At 59.3% G+C, this 15,237-nt stretch overlaps 1 protein-coding gene across 1 annotated transcript in view; it reads right to left on the bottom strand.

The window, feature by feature from the left end:
- The window catches only part of LOC125637426 (uncharacterized), a 54,412-nt gene extending 49,595 nt beyond the window's left edge, over positions 1-4,817 (bottom strand). Inside the window, exon 1 of the mRNA XM_075127250.1 lies at positions 4,388-4,817. Within this exon, the coding sequence (XP_074983351.1) occupies positions 4,388-4,817 (430 nt within the window). The remainder of the gene's footprint in view (positions 1-4,387) is intronic.
- Between the last annotated feature and the right edge of the window lie 10,420 nt (positions 4,818-15,237).

The following is a 15,237-nucleotide window of genomic DNA, read 5'->3' as shown; positions in this document are numbered from 1 at the left end:
CTCCGTGCGCTTCCCCCGGCGAGTCCGCTCAGGCAGGGCTCCTGGGGAAGCCAGAGGGTCCTGCACCCCAACTCCGCAGTCAGACGTGACTCTCAGCCAGCCAGTAAAACAGAGGTTTATTAGATGACAGGAACATGGTCTAACACAGAGCTTGTAGGTACAGAGAACAGGACCCCTCAGCTGGGTCCATTTTGAGGGGGGGCAGTGAGCCAGACAACCCCGTCTGCCCTTCACTCCATGTCCCCAGCCAGCCCCAAACTGAAACTCGCTCCAGCCCCTCCTCCTCTGGGCTTTGTCCCTTTCCCGGGCCAGGAGGTCACCGGATCCCTTTGTTCTCCAACCCTTCAGCTCTCACCTTGCAGGGGGGAAGGGCCCAGGCCATCAGGTGCCAGGAAACAGGTGTCGGCCATCCTCTGTGTCCAGGCCCCTGCACACACCTGCCCTCTAGGGCTCTGCAACGATCATACCCCCTTACTCCACCCCCTAGATACTTAAGAACTGCCTAGGGGAAACTGAGGCACCCCACAGTATTCAGAGGAAACATTAAGAACAGTCCGGAGTGCCAAAGGCTGCAGCGTCTCACCTCAGCATCACGGGCTACGGTGGGCACATCCCATCTCTCCTCTCTCCCTAGCCTAGCTTCCCATGGACCAGCACATCATGGTCTTGTTCCTTTTCTTCAGTCATTTACAGGGCCTGGGCCTGGGATCACGCACTGGGACAGGACGGCTGTCATCAGCACCCTGCCTTGGGCCCATGAGAGTCGTTCATCACATGGTGATGCTCATCTGTGGAGGAGACAGGTCTCTCAGGGGCTGGCCCAAGCATGTGGAAGTCACAGCCACCTGGTACGGGACCCTTTTCACCTGCCTTCACTAATAAAAGCAGAGAGCCCTTGGTGACCCACCCCTGCTCACCACAAAGCATACTCCCCTCTCCTTCTCCCCTCCCCCCCAACAATCAAAACAATTCACATTCACTGCTCCCTGCGGGGAGAGGAACAGCTGAAGAACAGATTCATATTCACCTAGTTCCAGAGGTGAAAGAAGCCGGCACACCCCGGTACGGCATACCGGCAAGAGCAGTGCACTGTACTGGGGCAGCCCGGCTTCCCTGGGGGCAATTTAAAGGACCTGGGGCTCCCAGCAGTGGCTGGAGCCCCAGGCCCTTTAAATTGCCTCCAGAGCCTGGCTGCTGGAGCCCTGGGGTAGCGGCTGCCGGGCTCCGGGGGCCATTTAAAGGGCCCCGGGCTCCCCTGCTTCTACCGCCCCGGCCCTTTAAATAGCCCCCGGAGCCCCACCGCTGCTACTCCAGGGCTCCGGGGGCTAATTAAAGGACCGGGGCAGTAGAAGCAGGGGAGCCCCGGGCCCTTTAAATCGCCCCCGGAGCCCCGGGCTGCTACTGCTACGGTGGGGGAGTGGAGGGGGGGGCACTTACCTTACAGGGTGGGCTGGAGCTGGCTTTGACCCCCTCAGCCCCGCCCTTTCCGCCCTAGGCCCTGCCCTTTCCGGGGGCCAGAGCTAGGCCCAGCGTATCGGTAAGTCACTCGACTTACTTTCACCCCTGCCTAGTTGAAGGGCAAAAGGGACCCCTGTGCTCACCTGGTGTGACCTCGTGCATTACACAGGGCAGAGACCCTCCCCCAGTGAGTCCAGCCACCGGCCCATCACTGCTGACTGAGCTACAGAGTGACTTGTAGACAGATGGCCAATTCTGATTTAAAGATGCCACGTGACAGCAAATCCATCATGTCCCAGGTCAGTTGACTCCTCTCACTGTAAAGAAAAACTCCAGATTATTTCTACCAGAATGTGTTTTACAGCAGGGTCCAGCCACTGGATCTTGTGCTGCCTTTGTCTGCTCTACTGACGAGCCCCCTGCTATCAGACATCTTCTCCCCTAATCGTCTGTGATCAAGTCACCTCTTACCCATCTCTTTGACAAGCCAAACAGACCGAGATGCTTTCCGGGAGGCAGAGTTTCCAGACCTCATCTTGTTCTTGTAGCTCTTTTCTGGACCTTCTCCAGTTTATCTACATCCTTTTTGAAGTGGGGACACCAGCTCTGCACACAGGCTGCAGTAGAATCATAGAATCCTAGAATATCAGGGTTGGAACGGACCTCAGGAGGTCATCGAGCCCAACCCCCTGCTCAAAGCAGGACTGATCCCCAATTAAATTAAAGTGATGCCATATACAGTGGTACTCACACCTTTCTGCTCCTAGGCGGAAGGATCCTGCTTGTACAGACAAGGATCACCTCTGCTCTCTTAGCCACCAGATCACACTGTGAGCACATGCTCAGTCACCTTGACCCCCTAAGTCCTTTTCACATAGGTGGAGTTGGGGGAAATGGGGGAGGCATTGCCCCCTCCCCCCCAAACTGCAAGCCTCAGGCAGGCAGCCTGAGTGTGCAATGTAATGAGTTCTGCAGAAGAGACAGGAGATGTGTGGCTCCCAACTTGCACCCCCAAGGCAGGGAGTCAGAATTTTGTTTATAAACAGAGGGATTAACAGGGGATTAAGACAAGAAAGGGCTGTTAGGATGTTTCCTAAAGTTAAATGATCTGTTCCAGGCTTGGTAGACTGCGTAGACTGTCAGTCCTTCATCAGTTGAGACTGAGCTGATCACAACACGTCTTCCAATCTTCTCTTGCTCTGGCCATCCTTCGCCATGCTTGTCCATATCCCCTTGTTAGGAAATCATCCCACCTCTTTGGAGGCCGACTGCGTGGCCGTTTCTGTTTTCGTGGATACCACTCAGATATAGCTGCGTTCCATCTGTTGTCACTGAGTTGGGCCACATGTCCCTCCCACCACATTTTGCTGACCCTGCTTTCAACAACGTCTCGCACTCCAGACTAATTATTTCGTTGGGGATGTGATTGCGGAGCGAAATGCCCCAAAATGTTCGTTCCATCGCCCTCTGCGTGACAGACAGTTGATGTTCTTTAATATTTGTCAGCAGCCATGTTTCACTGCCATATAACATCGCTGGAAGCACGGCCGAGTTAAAAAGATTCTCATGAGTTGTTTTGCTGATCTTTCCTTGGAGGATGTCCTTGATGTCATTGAATGCGCACCATCCAGCTTTTTTTCTGCACGACAGTTCGCCTTTCTGATCGTGGCGCATGTTGACTTCCTGGCCCAAATAAACGTATTTATCAACCTCTTGGATCTGCTCTCCTCCAAGAGTTATTTGGGTTCTTGGCAGAACATCTGATCTCATGTATTTCGTTTTTGACCCGTTCATTTTTAACCTAGCTTGACTACTTTTCGCGTTCAGTTCTTTAAGCATTCTCTCAACCTGGGCTGTATTTAAGGCTATCAGCACTATGTCATCTGCGAACCTGAGATGGTTTAGCCGCTCGCCATTGATATTAATCCCACCTTTCGAGTCTTCTCATCGAAAAACCAATTCAAGACAGGCTGTGAATAGTTTTGGTGAAACTGTATCTCCTTGTTTCACACCTTTCTCGATGGGAATTCGGAGGGGAGTATCGAACAGCAATATGTCCATGCTGCAGCCAGAGTTCACTTCCTTTAGTAATGTGTTATATTTCGCGCTGATGCCCTGTTCTAAAAGAGCTTCAAGAACGGTGTTAGTCTCGATGCTGTCGAATACCTTCTCATAGTCCACGAGGGCAATGCACAAAGGGAACTTGTATTCCCTTGAATGCTCTAGTAGTTGGTTTAGAGCGAAGATGCAGTCTATTGTGCTAGGTTTCAGAGGAACAGCCGTGTTAGTCTGTATTCGCAAAAAGAAAAGGAGTACTTGTGGCACTTTAGAGACTAACCCATTTATTTGAGCATGAGCTTTCGTGAGCTACAGCTCACTTCAATTCCTTTGGAAGCCAGCCTGCTGTCTCGGTTGCGGTTCATCCAGGTTTTGTGACAGTCGATTTGTTATTATTTTAGTGAACAACTTATAGATATGCGAAAGCAGGCAGATCGGGCAATAGTTCTTTAGATTATCTCGATCGCCTTTCTTATGCAGCAAGATAGTATTGGACTCTTTCCAACTGGATGGTATCTTCTGGATTTCCAGGTAGTGGCTGAATCTTTGGGCAAGAGCTTTCCAAAGTTCCTGACCTCCTGCCTTAAGCATTTCTGCTGTCAGACCATCCTTGCCTGAGCCTTCCCCTCTTTCATTTGATGGACTGTGTGACAGACTTCGCTGATGAGAACCAGGAGTATGTGTTCATCAGTTTGTTGAAGTGATGGCATTGGGATGTCTGTAAGGGATGCAAACAGCTGGGTATAGAAATCCCTGCAGATTGCCTCCATCTCTGTTCGATCGGTTACTGATCCTCTGTCCCTGTTCTTCAAAGCCGATAATGATGACCTGTACAACGCCAGTTCCCCTTTGCATTTTTTGAGACTTTTACGATCTTCAGCAGCCTTTAGGAGCTTTTCGGTTAGAAATTTCTCGAAGTCTTCCTTCAGCTTCATTCGTATGAGCTTGAAGAGAAGGGAGTACTCAAGCCTGTCGCTGCCATTTCTTTTCATTTTCCTCCTCTTCTCCAATAAAGTCTTTGTATTCTCTGAGATTCTTCTGCTAGCTCTTCCTGGTCTTTCACACTCAGCTGATTTCACACACCGTTTCAGTCTCTTACTGAAGTTCTCATAATAATTCTCACAGTCGTCCAGGAGGCTCCAATCTTCCCTGGAAATGTTTTCCTTCAGGATTGCCTCGTCAAAAGCTACCGGTTGGTGCCTTCTGTTCGCCATGCACAGCGCCTTTTTCTCCACCTTCACAGTGAACGTGAGTCTGGCTCTCAGCAGGCGATGATCGCTACTGATATTGAATGACGGCATGACTGAAATATCCTGCACAATGCATCATCTGTAGATCAGAGCGTAATCCATTTCATTTTTTGTCTTCGCATTTGGTGCAATCCAGGTCCATCTTCTGTTGGCCTTCTTTCGGAACCAGGTGTTACCAATGAACTTTCTCCTCGTCTCTGCCAATATAGCTAGTCGTTCTCCGATACCGTACCTTCCTATGAACTTTTCACCCTCTCTCCCTCTTCCAACCTTGGCTTTAAAATCTCCCATCAAGATCGTATATGTGGAACTCTGAGAAAGGGTTTCCTCCAGCTCCTGATAGAATCCTTCCACATCATTATCTTTGCATGCACTTGTGGGAGCATAGATCTGGATGATTTTGTGGGTACTATTTCAGTTCAATCAGAGGTAAAGCACCCCGATACGCAATGACTTCAAATGGGATGAGACAATTTTCAAAGACCATTCCTTGTTTCTGATGAATTCCTTGTTTCTGAACAACTATCCTTGTGCCTTCTCCTTTTCCTAGAATGACCTTGCTTCCATCCCTCCAGCTGACCTCCATCCCCTTCTTCCATTGTGTTTCGCAAACACCCAGCACTTCGCAGGCTGTTTTTGCCTTTTCCTCCATGAGATGGTTTATCGATTCCTCCCTCGTCAGTGTTCTGAAGTTATAAGCGCACACTGAGAGAGTTGTCCGGTTTCCTTTTGGCGACCTGGCACTGGAGTTTCTTTGCAGCCTCTCGTCATTCAAATGCCGCACTGCCTCCGGAGTGGGGATCGAGGAATGTGCAGAGAACTGAGACTTGGTTTTCCTTGTTGTTTTAGCCATTGTTTTTCAGCCAAGCTTGGTAAACTGAAAAAAAGAAGTAGCCTAAATGAAAGTAATTTTAGATTTTTCAACAATTGTTTAAATTGTATTCAAGAAGTAGTAACAAAGTTACTAATAAGAACAGGAGGCCTTGTGGCATCTTAGAGACTAACAAATTTATTTGAGCATAAGCTTTCGTGAGTGAAGGTCAGAGGTTCAAAATGAGGATACCGGATGGGGACACCGAGCAGAGAACCCTGGACAGCGCCCACTGCTCCTCAAAGCTGTGGAGGGAGCCAGCGGACGCTGCCCAGTGGAACTCTGCCCGGATGCGTGAAACTAGGGAGGAACGGAAATAGGCCCCGCAGTCGCAGAGCACCCCCTCGTCCAACATCCTCCTCCTGGTGTTATAGATGGAGAGATTGGCCAGAGCCAGGAGGAGGTTGACGAGGAGGTCTCGCGACTTCGTGGGGCCACGGATAGGGTGTGCGAAAAGGAATAAGTGTGGGGAAAAGTGCAGCCAGAACCTCAACAAGAGGTTCTGGAGGAGCCGGAGTAGGGGCTGCAGCCTGGTGCATTCGAGATAGGCATGTGCCAGGTTCTCCCTCACGCCGCAAAAGGGGCAGGCCTCAGGTGTAGGGGTGAACCACGCCAGGTGCACGCCCGTGCTCACGGCTCCATGAAGGAGCCGCCAACTAATGTCCCCGGAGGGCCGTGGGACCAAGGTGGAATAAAGGCTGGCCCACTGGGGCTCCTCACCCTCTCTAGGTGGAAGATAGTCCTGCCATTTGATGTCGGGGCGGGACACGAGGGTGAAGAAATGCTATGTATGGCACATGAGTGTGTACAGATGGTTTCTGGGCGCGGTTCAAAACTGCACCGGCTGCAAGGAGGGCAGCCAGCTCAGAGTGTGGGAGCGGGGAGGCCGGGGGGGGGCTCGCGGCACAGGGGCCCAAGAAAAATGTCCAGAGGGCCAGGGGTGAGGGGTGGGTGGGGAACGCCCTCTCACAGGGCTCGCCGCAGGAAAACGAGGGAATCGGGTGACAAGGCGGCCTTCACCTCCTGGAATATGCGCCTAGGGGTCGGAAGGGTGAAAAGCCCCATGCGTCATCTGAGCGCGTGAGGCTCCACCCAATCCCCCCTGTCATAGTCTGGGAGGTCTCCGACTCTGGTGGTTTCTGCCAGGACCAACCTCTGACACACCGAGGGAGACTCTGCCACCTGCACACGGAGATCGAGGTTGTGTAGCAGGGGCTCCGTGAGGAGGTCCGCTCCCTCGGTGGCCACAAAGGACCTGGTTGCTGAAAAAAGCTTCCAGGTCCGGAGGAGGTCCTGGTAGAAGACCGACAGCTCAGAGAGGTCTCGCGGACGGCCTCTCAGATGGAGAAAAAAGAGCTGCCGGTCATATCGGAGCCCTCGGAGACAGCGGAGGAAGGTGTGCGGCAACATGCTCCACGCCGGACTACCTGCACCATAAAGGAGCCTCTGCAGGGCCTGGAGGCGGAAGACATGGACCTGGCTGTGCAAGCAAACCAGGCCCTGTCCTCCCTCCTCCAGGGGATGACTCAGAGCCCCTGCAGAGACCCATTGCAGCCCCGGCCAGAAGAACTCCAGAGCCATCCTCTGGAGCCTGGCCAGGATCCCCGGGGCCGGGCTCAGGGTGTTGAGTCGGTGCCAGAGCATGGACAGGACCAGTTGGTTCAGCACCAGTGCCCTCCCTCGCAGAGAGAGACACCGGAACAGTCCTGTCCCTCTCCGCAGCCGCTCACCCGCCCTAGCCTCCAAATCCTGCCAGTTCTCCGACGGAGAAGGATGCGTGGTGGAGAGATAAACGCCAAGATAGAGCAGCGGACCCGCACTCCACCGGATGGCTTGAAGCCCGGGTGGGAGGGAGCTTGTCTCCCACCCGTCCCCGACCACCAGGCCAGAGCTCTTGACCCAGTTGACCCGGGCGGAGGAGGCCGCCGAATAAATGGCCTGGCAGGCCTCCACCCACACCAGGTCGTCCGGGTCCTGGACCACGAGGAGCACGTCGTCGGCGTATGCCGACAGGACCAGCCGCAGCTCCGGCTCCCAAAGCGCCAACCCTGTCAACCTCTGGCAGAGGAGACGGAGGAAGGGCTCGATCGCCAGAGCGTACAGCTGGCCCAAGAGGGGGCACCCCTGCCGTACTCCCTGCCTGAAGCTGACCGGCTCGGTCAGGGTCCAGTTGAGCCTGACCAGACACTCCGCGTTGGCGTACAGCACCTGGAGAAAGCCCACAAACTGGGGCCCAAAGCCGAACGCCCGCAGGGTGCCCAGGAGATACCCGTGGTCCAAGCTGTCGAACGCCTTCTCCTGGTCCAGGGACAGGAAGGCGAACGACAGACCATCCCTATGCCCCAGCTCCAAGAGGTCCCAGACCAAATACAAGTTGTCAAAGATGGTCCGGCCTGGGACGGTGTAGGTCTGGTCGGGGTGGACCATGTCCACCAGCACGGACCCCAGCTGCAGCGAGATGGCCTTCACTACGACCTTGTAGTCCGTGCTGAGGAGCGAGATGGTACACCAATTCCGTAAGTCACGGAGGTCCCCCTTCTTCGGCAATAAGGCGAGCAGAGCTCGCCTGCATGAGAGAGGGAGGACTCCGCTTTGCAAGGACTCAGCCCAGACGATGACAAGGTTCAGGCCGAGGACGTCCCAGAACACGCGGTACAGCCCATCCCTGCCCGGAGATTTATTAGTGGGTGTCACGGAGTCCCTGGGCGATGTTCTGGAATTGCTCCCCATGAAGCCAGTCAGGACTCTGGGGCAGTTGCCTTTCTGTGAGCAGACTGTCTTCAGGACACACAGCTCACACTGCTTCCACCTCCCTGGGTCTGACCTCGGAGCATTCAGCATCCTCTGCCCCTCCATGTGCTTCCCCCAGCGAGTCTGCTCAGGCAGGGCTCCTGGGGAAGCCAGAGGGTCCTGCACCCCAACTCCGCAGTCAGACGTGACTCTCAGCCAGTCAGTAAAACCAAGGTTTATTAGATGACAGGAACATGGTCTAACACAGAGCTTGTAGGTGCAGAGAACAGGACCCCTCAGCTGGGTCCATTTTGAGGGGGGGCAGTGAGCCAGACAACCACGTCTGCCCTTCACTCCATGTCCCAGCCAGCCCCAAACTGAAACTCCCTCCAGCCCCTCCTCCTCTGGGCTTTGTCCCTTTCCCGGGCCAGGAGGTCACCAGATTCCTTTGTTCTCCAACCCTTTAGATCTCACCTTGCAGGAGGGAAGGGCCCAGGCCATCAGTTGCCAGGAAACAGGGTGTCAGCCATTCTCTGTGTCCAGACCCCTGCACACCCCTGCCCTCTAGGGCTCTGCAATGATCATACACCCTTCTCCCACCCCCTAGATACTTAAGAACTGCCTAGGGGAAACTGAGGCACCCCCACACTATTCAAAGGAAACATTAAGAACAGTCCCACTTCGTCACAGTGGGCATGCGACGGAGGGCTTCTGAGAGCTCGGCCAGAGAGGGAGGCAGCTCCAGCCGGTCTCGGTTGCCCGCGCTGACCATCAGGAGTTTGGTTCAGAGCACCCTGCGGGCATCAGCGTCGGTTGGATCCGGGGAGAAGAGGCTGGCATAGAAGGCCCTGGCCCTTCCACGCATCTCCTCCGGATCCGTGAGGGGGGACCTGTCCTCCGCCAGGAGGCAGGTGACTTGCTTTTTGGCCCCCCTCCTTTTCTCCAGGGCGTAGAAGAAGCAGGAGCTGCGATCCATCTCCCGAAGGAGGCGGATGCAGGATCGAACAAAAGTGCCCCGGGCTCCATGGTCCTCCAGGGCCCGGAGCTCCTCCCACTTCTCCCAGTACGCTGCACGGAGGGGTGGATCCTTGGGGCCGGAGGTGAGACGCCTCTCTAGCTCTAAAACCTCCCACTCCAACTGCCCTATCACCGCATCCCTCCGCCGGGAGGCGCCCCGGGTGTAGTCGCGGCAGAAGAGCTGTGCACGCACCTTCCCCACATCCCACCACCGCCGCGCCGAGGGAAGGCACGCCGCTGCCCCCGCCAGGCCAGCCAGAACTCCTGGAAGGACGCCATGAAGCCCACATCCTCCAGCAAGCTGTTATTAAAATGCCAATCGGCCGGCCCCGGCCTCTCCGGACTGAGAGAGGCTGTCACAGTCACCAAGTGGTGATCTGAGAACGGGGCCAGCCAGATGCCGGAGGCATAGGCTCGTGCATGATGGAAACGCGAGATATAAATGTGGTCCAACCGGGAGTGGCGCGACCGATCCCCCTCCGCCCGGACATAAGAAAAGGTAACATCGTCGTCCAGGTGGTGGTCACGCCAGACGTCCACAAGGGAGTGGTGATCCACGATCTCCCTGAGGACGCCCGCGGCTGCCTGGGATGTCTCGACTCCTGAGCGGTCCCGCTCCTCGAGGGTGGTGTTGAAGTCCCCGCCCACGACCAGGCACTCGTGAGGATCCAGGGTGCCGGGGAAGGCCGATGCCTGCCGATAGAAACGCACTCGTTCCGGGCCCGCGTTCGGGGTGTAGACGTTGACCAGGTTTAATATCAGCCCCTCCACGCAGGCCCAGACGTGCAACAGGCGACCCGGCACAACCTCGGCTACCCCCAGCACCTCGGGCCGTAGCTCGCGGGAGAACAGGGTGGCCACCCCAGCTGAGTGGGCACCGAGGTGGCTAAAGTAAACCCCGTCCCCCCACTCCAGCCGCCAGCTAGCCTCGACGGCTGGAGCCGTGTGGGTCTCCTGCAGGAAGATCACAGAGTATCCCCCTCCCGAAGGAAGGAGAGCACCTGGCTCCTGCGGAGACCCACGCTACAGCCCCTGGTGTTCAGCGTAGCAAAGATGGTCTTCTTCATAGGGAGGGCTTGGGCAAATCCTCACGGGCAGGGGAATCGACGACCTCCAGCGAGCCCCGCAAAAACCCATGTGCGACCCCAAAGGTCATCAGGGAGTCTTGGAACTTATGGGCCTGCCGGTAGGCCGCGCTGCCCTGCCTCCCGGTCCCTCGCCCCTCCCCGAAAAGGCCCTTCACGGCCCGGAGGACACAGTGGAAGTCCCCCCAGCGCTGGAGGGCGAGCTGCACCTTGCCCTTTGAACCACGGGTGTCCAGCAGGAAACGGCGCAGCTCTTCCCTCAGCGCGGAGGGGGACGCGGCAGCCAACCCACTGCTGTCCTCCAGTGAGGCCCCTAAAAGATCTTCGCCGCCTGCAGAGACGGGCAAGCATGGAGCGGAGACCCGGCACGGTTGTGCCGGGCAGCCTGTCCCCATCCCCGGCACGGGAGGGGCGGCGGAGGGAATAGTGCAGCCCCCGTGATGTTGGGAAGAGGGGACATGAAAACCACCCCCTGAGAATTGTCCATAGACAGAGGAAACGAGACAACCTCGGGGGCGGCAATAACATGGGAGGTGGTGGAGGAGAGGGCGAGCAACTCACTGGGGACGGAAATAGGATCGGGGCGGGGACGGAGCCAGGGACGAGGACAGAAGAAGGGGCAGGATCAGGGACGAGGGCCAACATTGGGACCAGAGCAGGAGAGGGGCCGGGAGCAGGGGTAGGAACAGGAGCGGGGACACTGATGGGTTCACGGTCCCCGGCAGCCGGGCTATCGGGGTGCGGCTCCTCTCAGCTAGGAAGGGGGACAACGGGACAGAGGTTAGAGAGGGGCCTTCACTGATGCTGGGCACGGGAGCTGTGAGAAACACGTCACCCACAGCCACGGCATCAGGCACTACGGAAACTTCAGGGGGGCCCCCCTCCGGAGGGGAAGCCAACTGCTCCGTCCGGGCGCTAGAGGGCACGCCCACAGGCTCGGGGCCCAACCGCTCGGCATCGGCCGTCGCCTCTAGGGGCTCAGCGGCCTCAGGTGAGGTGCCATCCGTGGCCAGGCAAATAGGGAGAGCCAGGGGCGCCCCCAGGACCAGAGCGGGGGCTACGGTTGGGAGTGAGGGGCAGGGAGAAGGAGGAGAGGGTGGTGGAACTGAGCCACCACCCAGATCGAGGCCCGCTGACTGGGGGTCGTCCTCCCCCTGGGTGACCGGGGTCAGACCCAGGGCCTCGATCTCCTCGAATATGGAGGTAAATCCAGTCCCCGCAGCCCCAGAGTCCTCCCTGCCAGGAGCCGGGGCAGTAATAGCCCCGGTATCGACAAGGGCAGGGGGCGCAGATGGCAAAGGGGCCGGGGGAACTCCTACAGAGGCCTCCTCGGGAGGGGACTCAACAAGGGGGGCGGTGACACCTCCGGCTGCTGCCATGGCCAGCGTCTCCTGCTGAGCTCCATCCGGGGGCGCAGCAGAAGATGTAACAGCATCAGCCCCCCGCAGCATTTTTCGGGGGGCCTCCTCTCCCTCTTCGTCGGAGAGGAGGGATCGAGCCTGCGTTTTACGGGCGCCGCGCTTCCCCTGGACAAGCACCCAGCCCTCCAAGGTGCGGGTGGAGGGCCGGTCAGCAAGGGCAGGGCCAGAGGGCAAGGGCAATCGTTTTGGGGCTCGGGGCGGCAAGGGCGGGACAATTGGAGGAAGGGAAACCTCCCCCTGGGGTGGGCCCTCTCCCGCAGCCGGCAGAGGTCGTGCCGCCCTCTCCTCCGTGGGAGGAGGGGCAGCGGCAGCCGGGCTGCCAGGGTCGCCAGCAGTGACAGGGCCGGTGCCCTCCTGGGTCTCGGGGGTCTCAGACGCTCCTCCAGGTGGGGTCGGGGGCAGTCCCTCCGGACGTGCCCCGTCGCCCGGCAGAGGAAGCACCAGGCCTCCCCTGTCAAATAGTGGACCCGGTAATGGGCCCCCTGGTAGGGCACCAGGAAGGACCCCTCGAGCGCCACCCCGCCACGCGTCGCCGGAGGCACTGGAGTCTGCACCTGCCGGCGGAAGGAGAGAACGTGGCGGAGGGCGGGGTCCTTGCAGCCCAGCGGGAGAGGGCTGATGATGGAGATGGGTTTCCCCAGGGTGGAGAGGGCAGGCAACAGGGCAACGCTGGGCAGGAAAGGCGGGACGGAGGTCAATGCCACCCATACGCCCAAGAGCTCCAGGGGTTCTAGGGGGACGAACATGCCCCCCACCGCCATGCCCTTCTCTACCGCCTCCTGCGCGGCGGCCTCCGGCGCTAGGAAGAACGCAACCTTACCGTACATATTGGAGGCCACCGCGACGGCCGTGGGCCCCACCACCCTCGCCAACGCCCACACGTACGTCTCTGTGTGGGGCGAGGCGGACGCCAGGAGGCAGCGGATGCCGTGCCTCCTGGTCAGTGAGGGGAAAGGGCCCCGGCCCCCAGGAATGGCACCGGAGGCGGCAGTCGGGGCAGATGGCACGGTGGCATGCGGGGGGGGGCGGCAGCCACCTGGGCGTATGCTCTGGGGGCTAGGGATGGAGCGCCCCAGAGCTGGTGGAGGGAACGGCTGGGGAGGAAGGGGCCGCGGCAGATGTCGGGGCCGTGGCAGGGAGGGCAGCCCCGCCAACGGGAGGTTTTGTTTTCTGGGCGGGGCCTTTGCCCTGTTTATTCCCCTGGCCCTTTCTGCCAGTGGAAGGGGCAGCCATGGCAGAGGTGGAGTCTGGGCTCGTGGTGGCCGAGAGGGTAGCCGCTGGGATGGGCAAGGGTGGTGGCATGGGAGGAACTATGGGAGCAGTGCGGGCAGGAGCAGGGGCAGGGACGGAGCCAGGGGCAGAGGCAGGATCCTCCTCCACAGTGGAAAGAGGCAGGAGGAGGCCCTAAATTGGGGGTGGGACTATGGATAACTGCTCCTCCCCAATAGACGGCAGGCAGGGGAGAAGGGTCCAGCAAACAGGGTAGGGGGAATAGGGAAGGTGGGACAGGGCCAATCACTCCTCCCTGCTCAACTGTATGCAGGGAGGAGGGAACCAGTGTGGGCTGGGGGAACTGTAGCGGGGCACCGGGGGAAGGGAAGAAGCAACCACTCCTCCCCGCTAGGCTGCAGGCAGGGGAGGAGGGTGCGAACAACAGGAGGACACGGGGACAAAAAGGAGAGGGGGACAATCACGAGCGCAGGGCAGGGCCCCGGCTCCTCCGGCTGCACTCGGAAGGGGAAGGACTATAATTGCGTCAGGGGAGGTGCAGTGATCAGGGTAAATAACTTAAGGGGGGGGGCACAAGCGCTCCGAAAGGGGACATGGGCACACCACACTGCGGGCTGGGCGGGGCAGGGCAGGGGTCAGCGGGAGTCAGGGAGAACAGCAAACAACCGAGGGTGGGGTGAGTAGAGCACAAGGGGGGAGAACCCAACTCCTGGGGAAGGGCGGGGCAGGCGAAGCCACAATTTGCAGGGGTTGGGGCGGGGCAGGTACAGGAACAAACCCAGGAACCTAGGATGGGGCCAGGGTGGGGCAGGCAAACAACCAGGAAAAAATCTTCCGGGGAGCTACGGGAGGAAGGGAGGAGAAAACTGGGCTGGGGGTAATGGGAAGTAATGCAACTGAGGGAGGGGGGCCAAGTCCAAACAAAAGCGGGGGGAGAGTGCACCCACGAGCGCTTGTGGGGCTCACTCCAGTCCGTGCTCACTGCTGGAAACAGTCCCGGGTGGTGGTGGGCAAAGAAGCGAGCAGCCCCGTCGAGGGGCGAGCAGCAGGTGTTGAGGGTCAGCCGGGTTGGTGGAGGGGGTAGTGGCAAAAAGGGGGGTGGTGATGAAGGAAGATGTGGTGGGGCGCAGCAGGACTGGGGGAGGGCTCCACGCCTCTCCCCCGGCCCCCCACAGCAGCAAGAGGCCACCACCACCCCAGGAGCACCGCTGGTAAAGTCACTCAGTCCAATAACCGACCCACTCCACAATTCCCCGCAGCGGCCTTCCTCCTCCTCGACGGGGCAGCCAGCTCAGCAGCGAGGGGGCGGGCGGCGGCCAGGCAGGCGAGGGCCCAGGCAGAAGGGGTGACAATGGCGGTGGTGGGGGCAGCGGGTTCCTCGCTTCTCCTTCCTCCAGAGGGGTGGGGAAGGGGGGAAGACCGGCAAGGCCCCCCCTCCCCACAGCAGCAAGAGCGGCGGTGGCTGCCAGAAGGGGTCCCAGCCAGCAGCAGCCGCCCAGGGAGGTGGGCAGGGAGAGAGCTCCAGCCAGCAGCGGCCACCCAGGGAGGCGGGCAGGCAGGGAGCGAGCTCCAGCCAGCAGCGGCCGCCCAGGGAGGCGGGCAGGCAGGGAGCGAGCTCCAGCCAGCAGCGGCCGCCCAGGGAGGCGGGCAGGCAGGGAGGGAGCTCCAGCCAGCAGCGGCCGCCCAGGGAGGCGGGCAGGCAGGGAGGGAGCTCCAGCCAGCAGCGGCCGCCCAGGGAGGCGGGCAGGCAGGGAGCGAGCTCCAGCCAGCAGCGGCCGCCCAGGGAGGCGGGCAGGCAGGGAGGGAGCTCCAGCCAGCAGCGGCCGCCCAGGGAGGCGGGCAGGCAGGGAGCGAGCTCCAGCCAGCAGCGGCCGCCCAGGGAGGCGGGCAGGCAGGGAGCGAGCTCCAGCCAGCAGCGGCCGCCCAGGGAGGCGGGCAGGCAGGGAGCGAGCTCCAGCCAGCAGCGGCCGCCCAGGAAGGCGGGCAGGCAGGGAGCGAGCTCCAGCCAGCAGCGGCCGCCCAGGGAGGCGGGCAGGCAGGGAGCGAGCTCCAGCCAGCAGCGGCCGCCCAGGGAGGCGGGCAGGCAGGGAGCGAGCTCCAGCCAGCAGCGGCCGCCC

The sequence above is a fragment of the Caretta caretta genome, chromosome 1 (assembly GCF_965140235.1).
Source record: "Caretta caretta isolate rCarCar2 chromosome 1, rCarCar1.hap1, whole genome shotgun sequence".
Classification (NCBI taxonomy): Eukaryota; Metazoa; Chordata; order Testudines; family Cheloniidae; genus Caretta; species Caretta caretta.
Note: the sequence above shows the minus strand (reverse complement) of the source record. Positions and strands in the feature narration are given on the sequence as shown.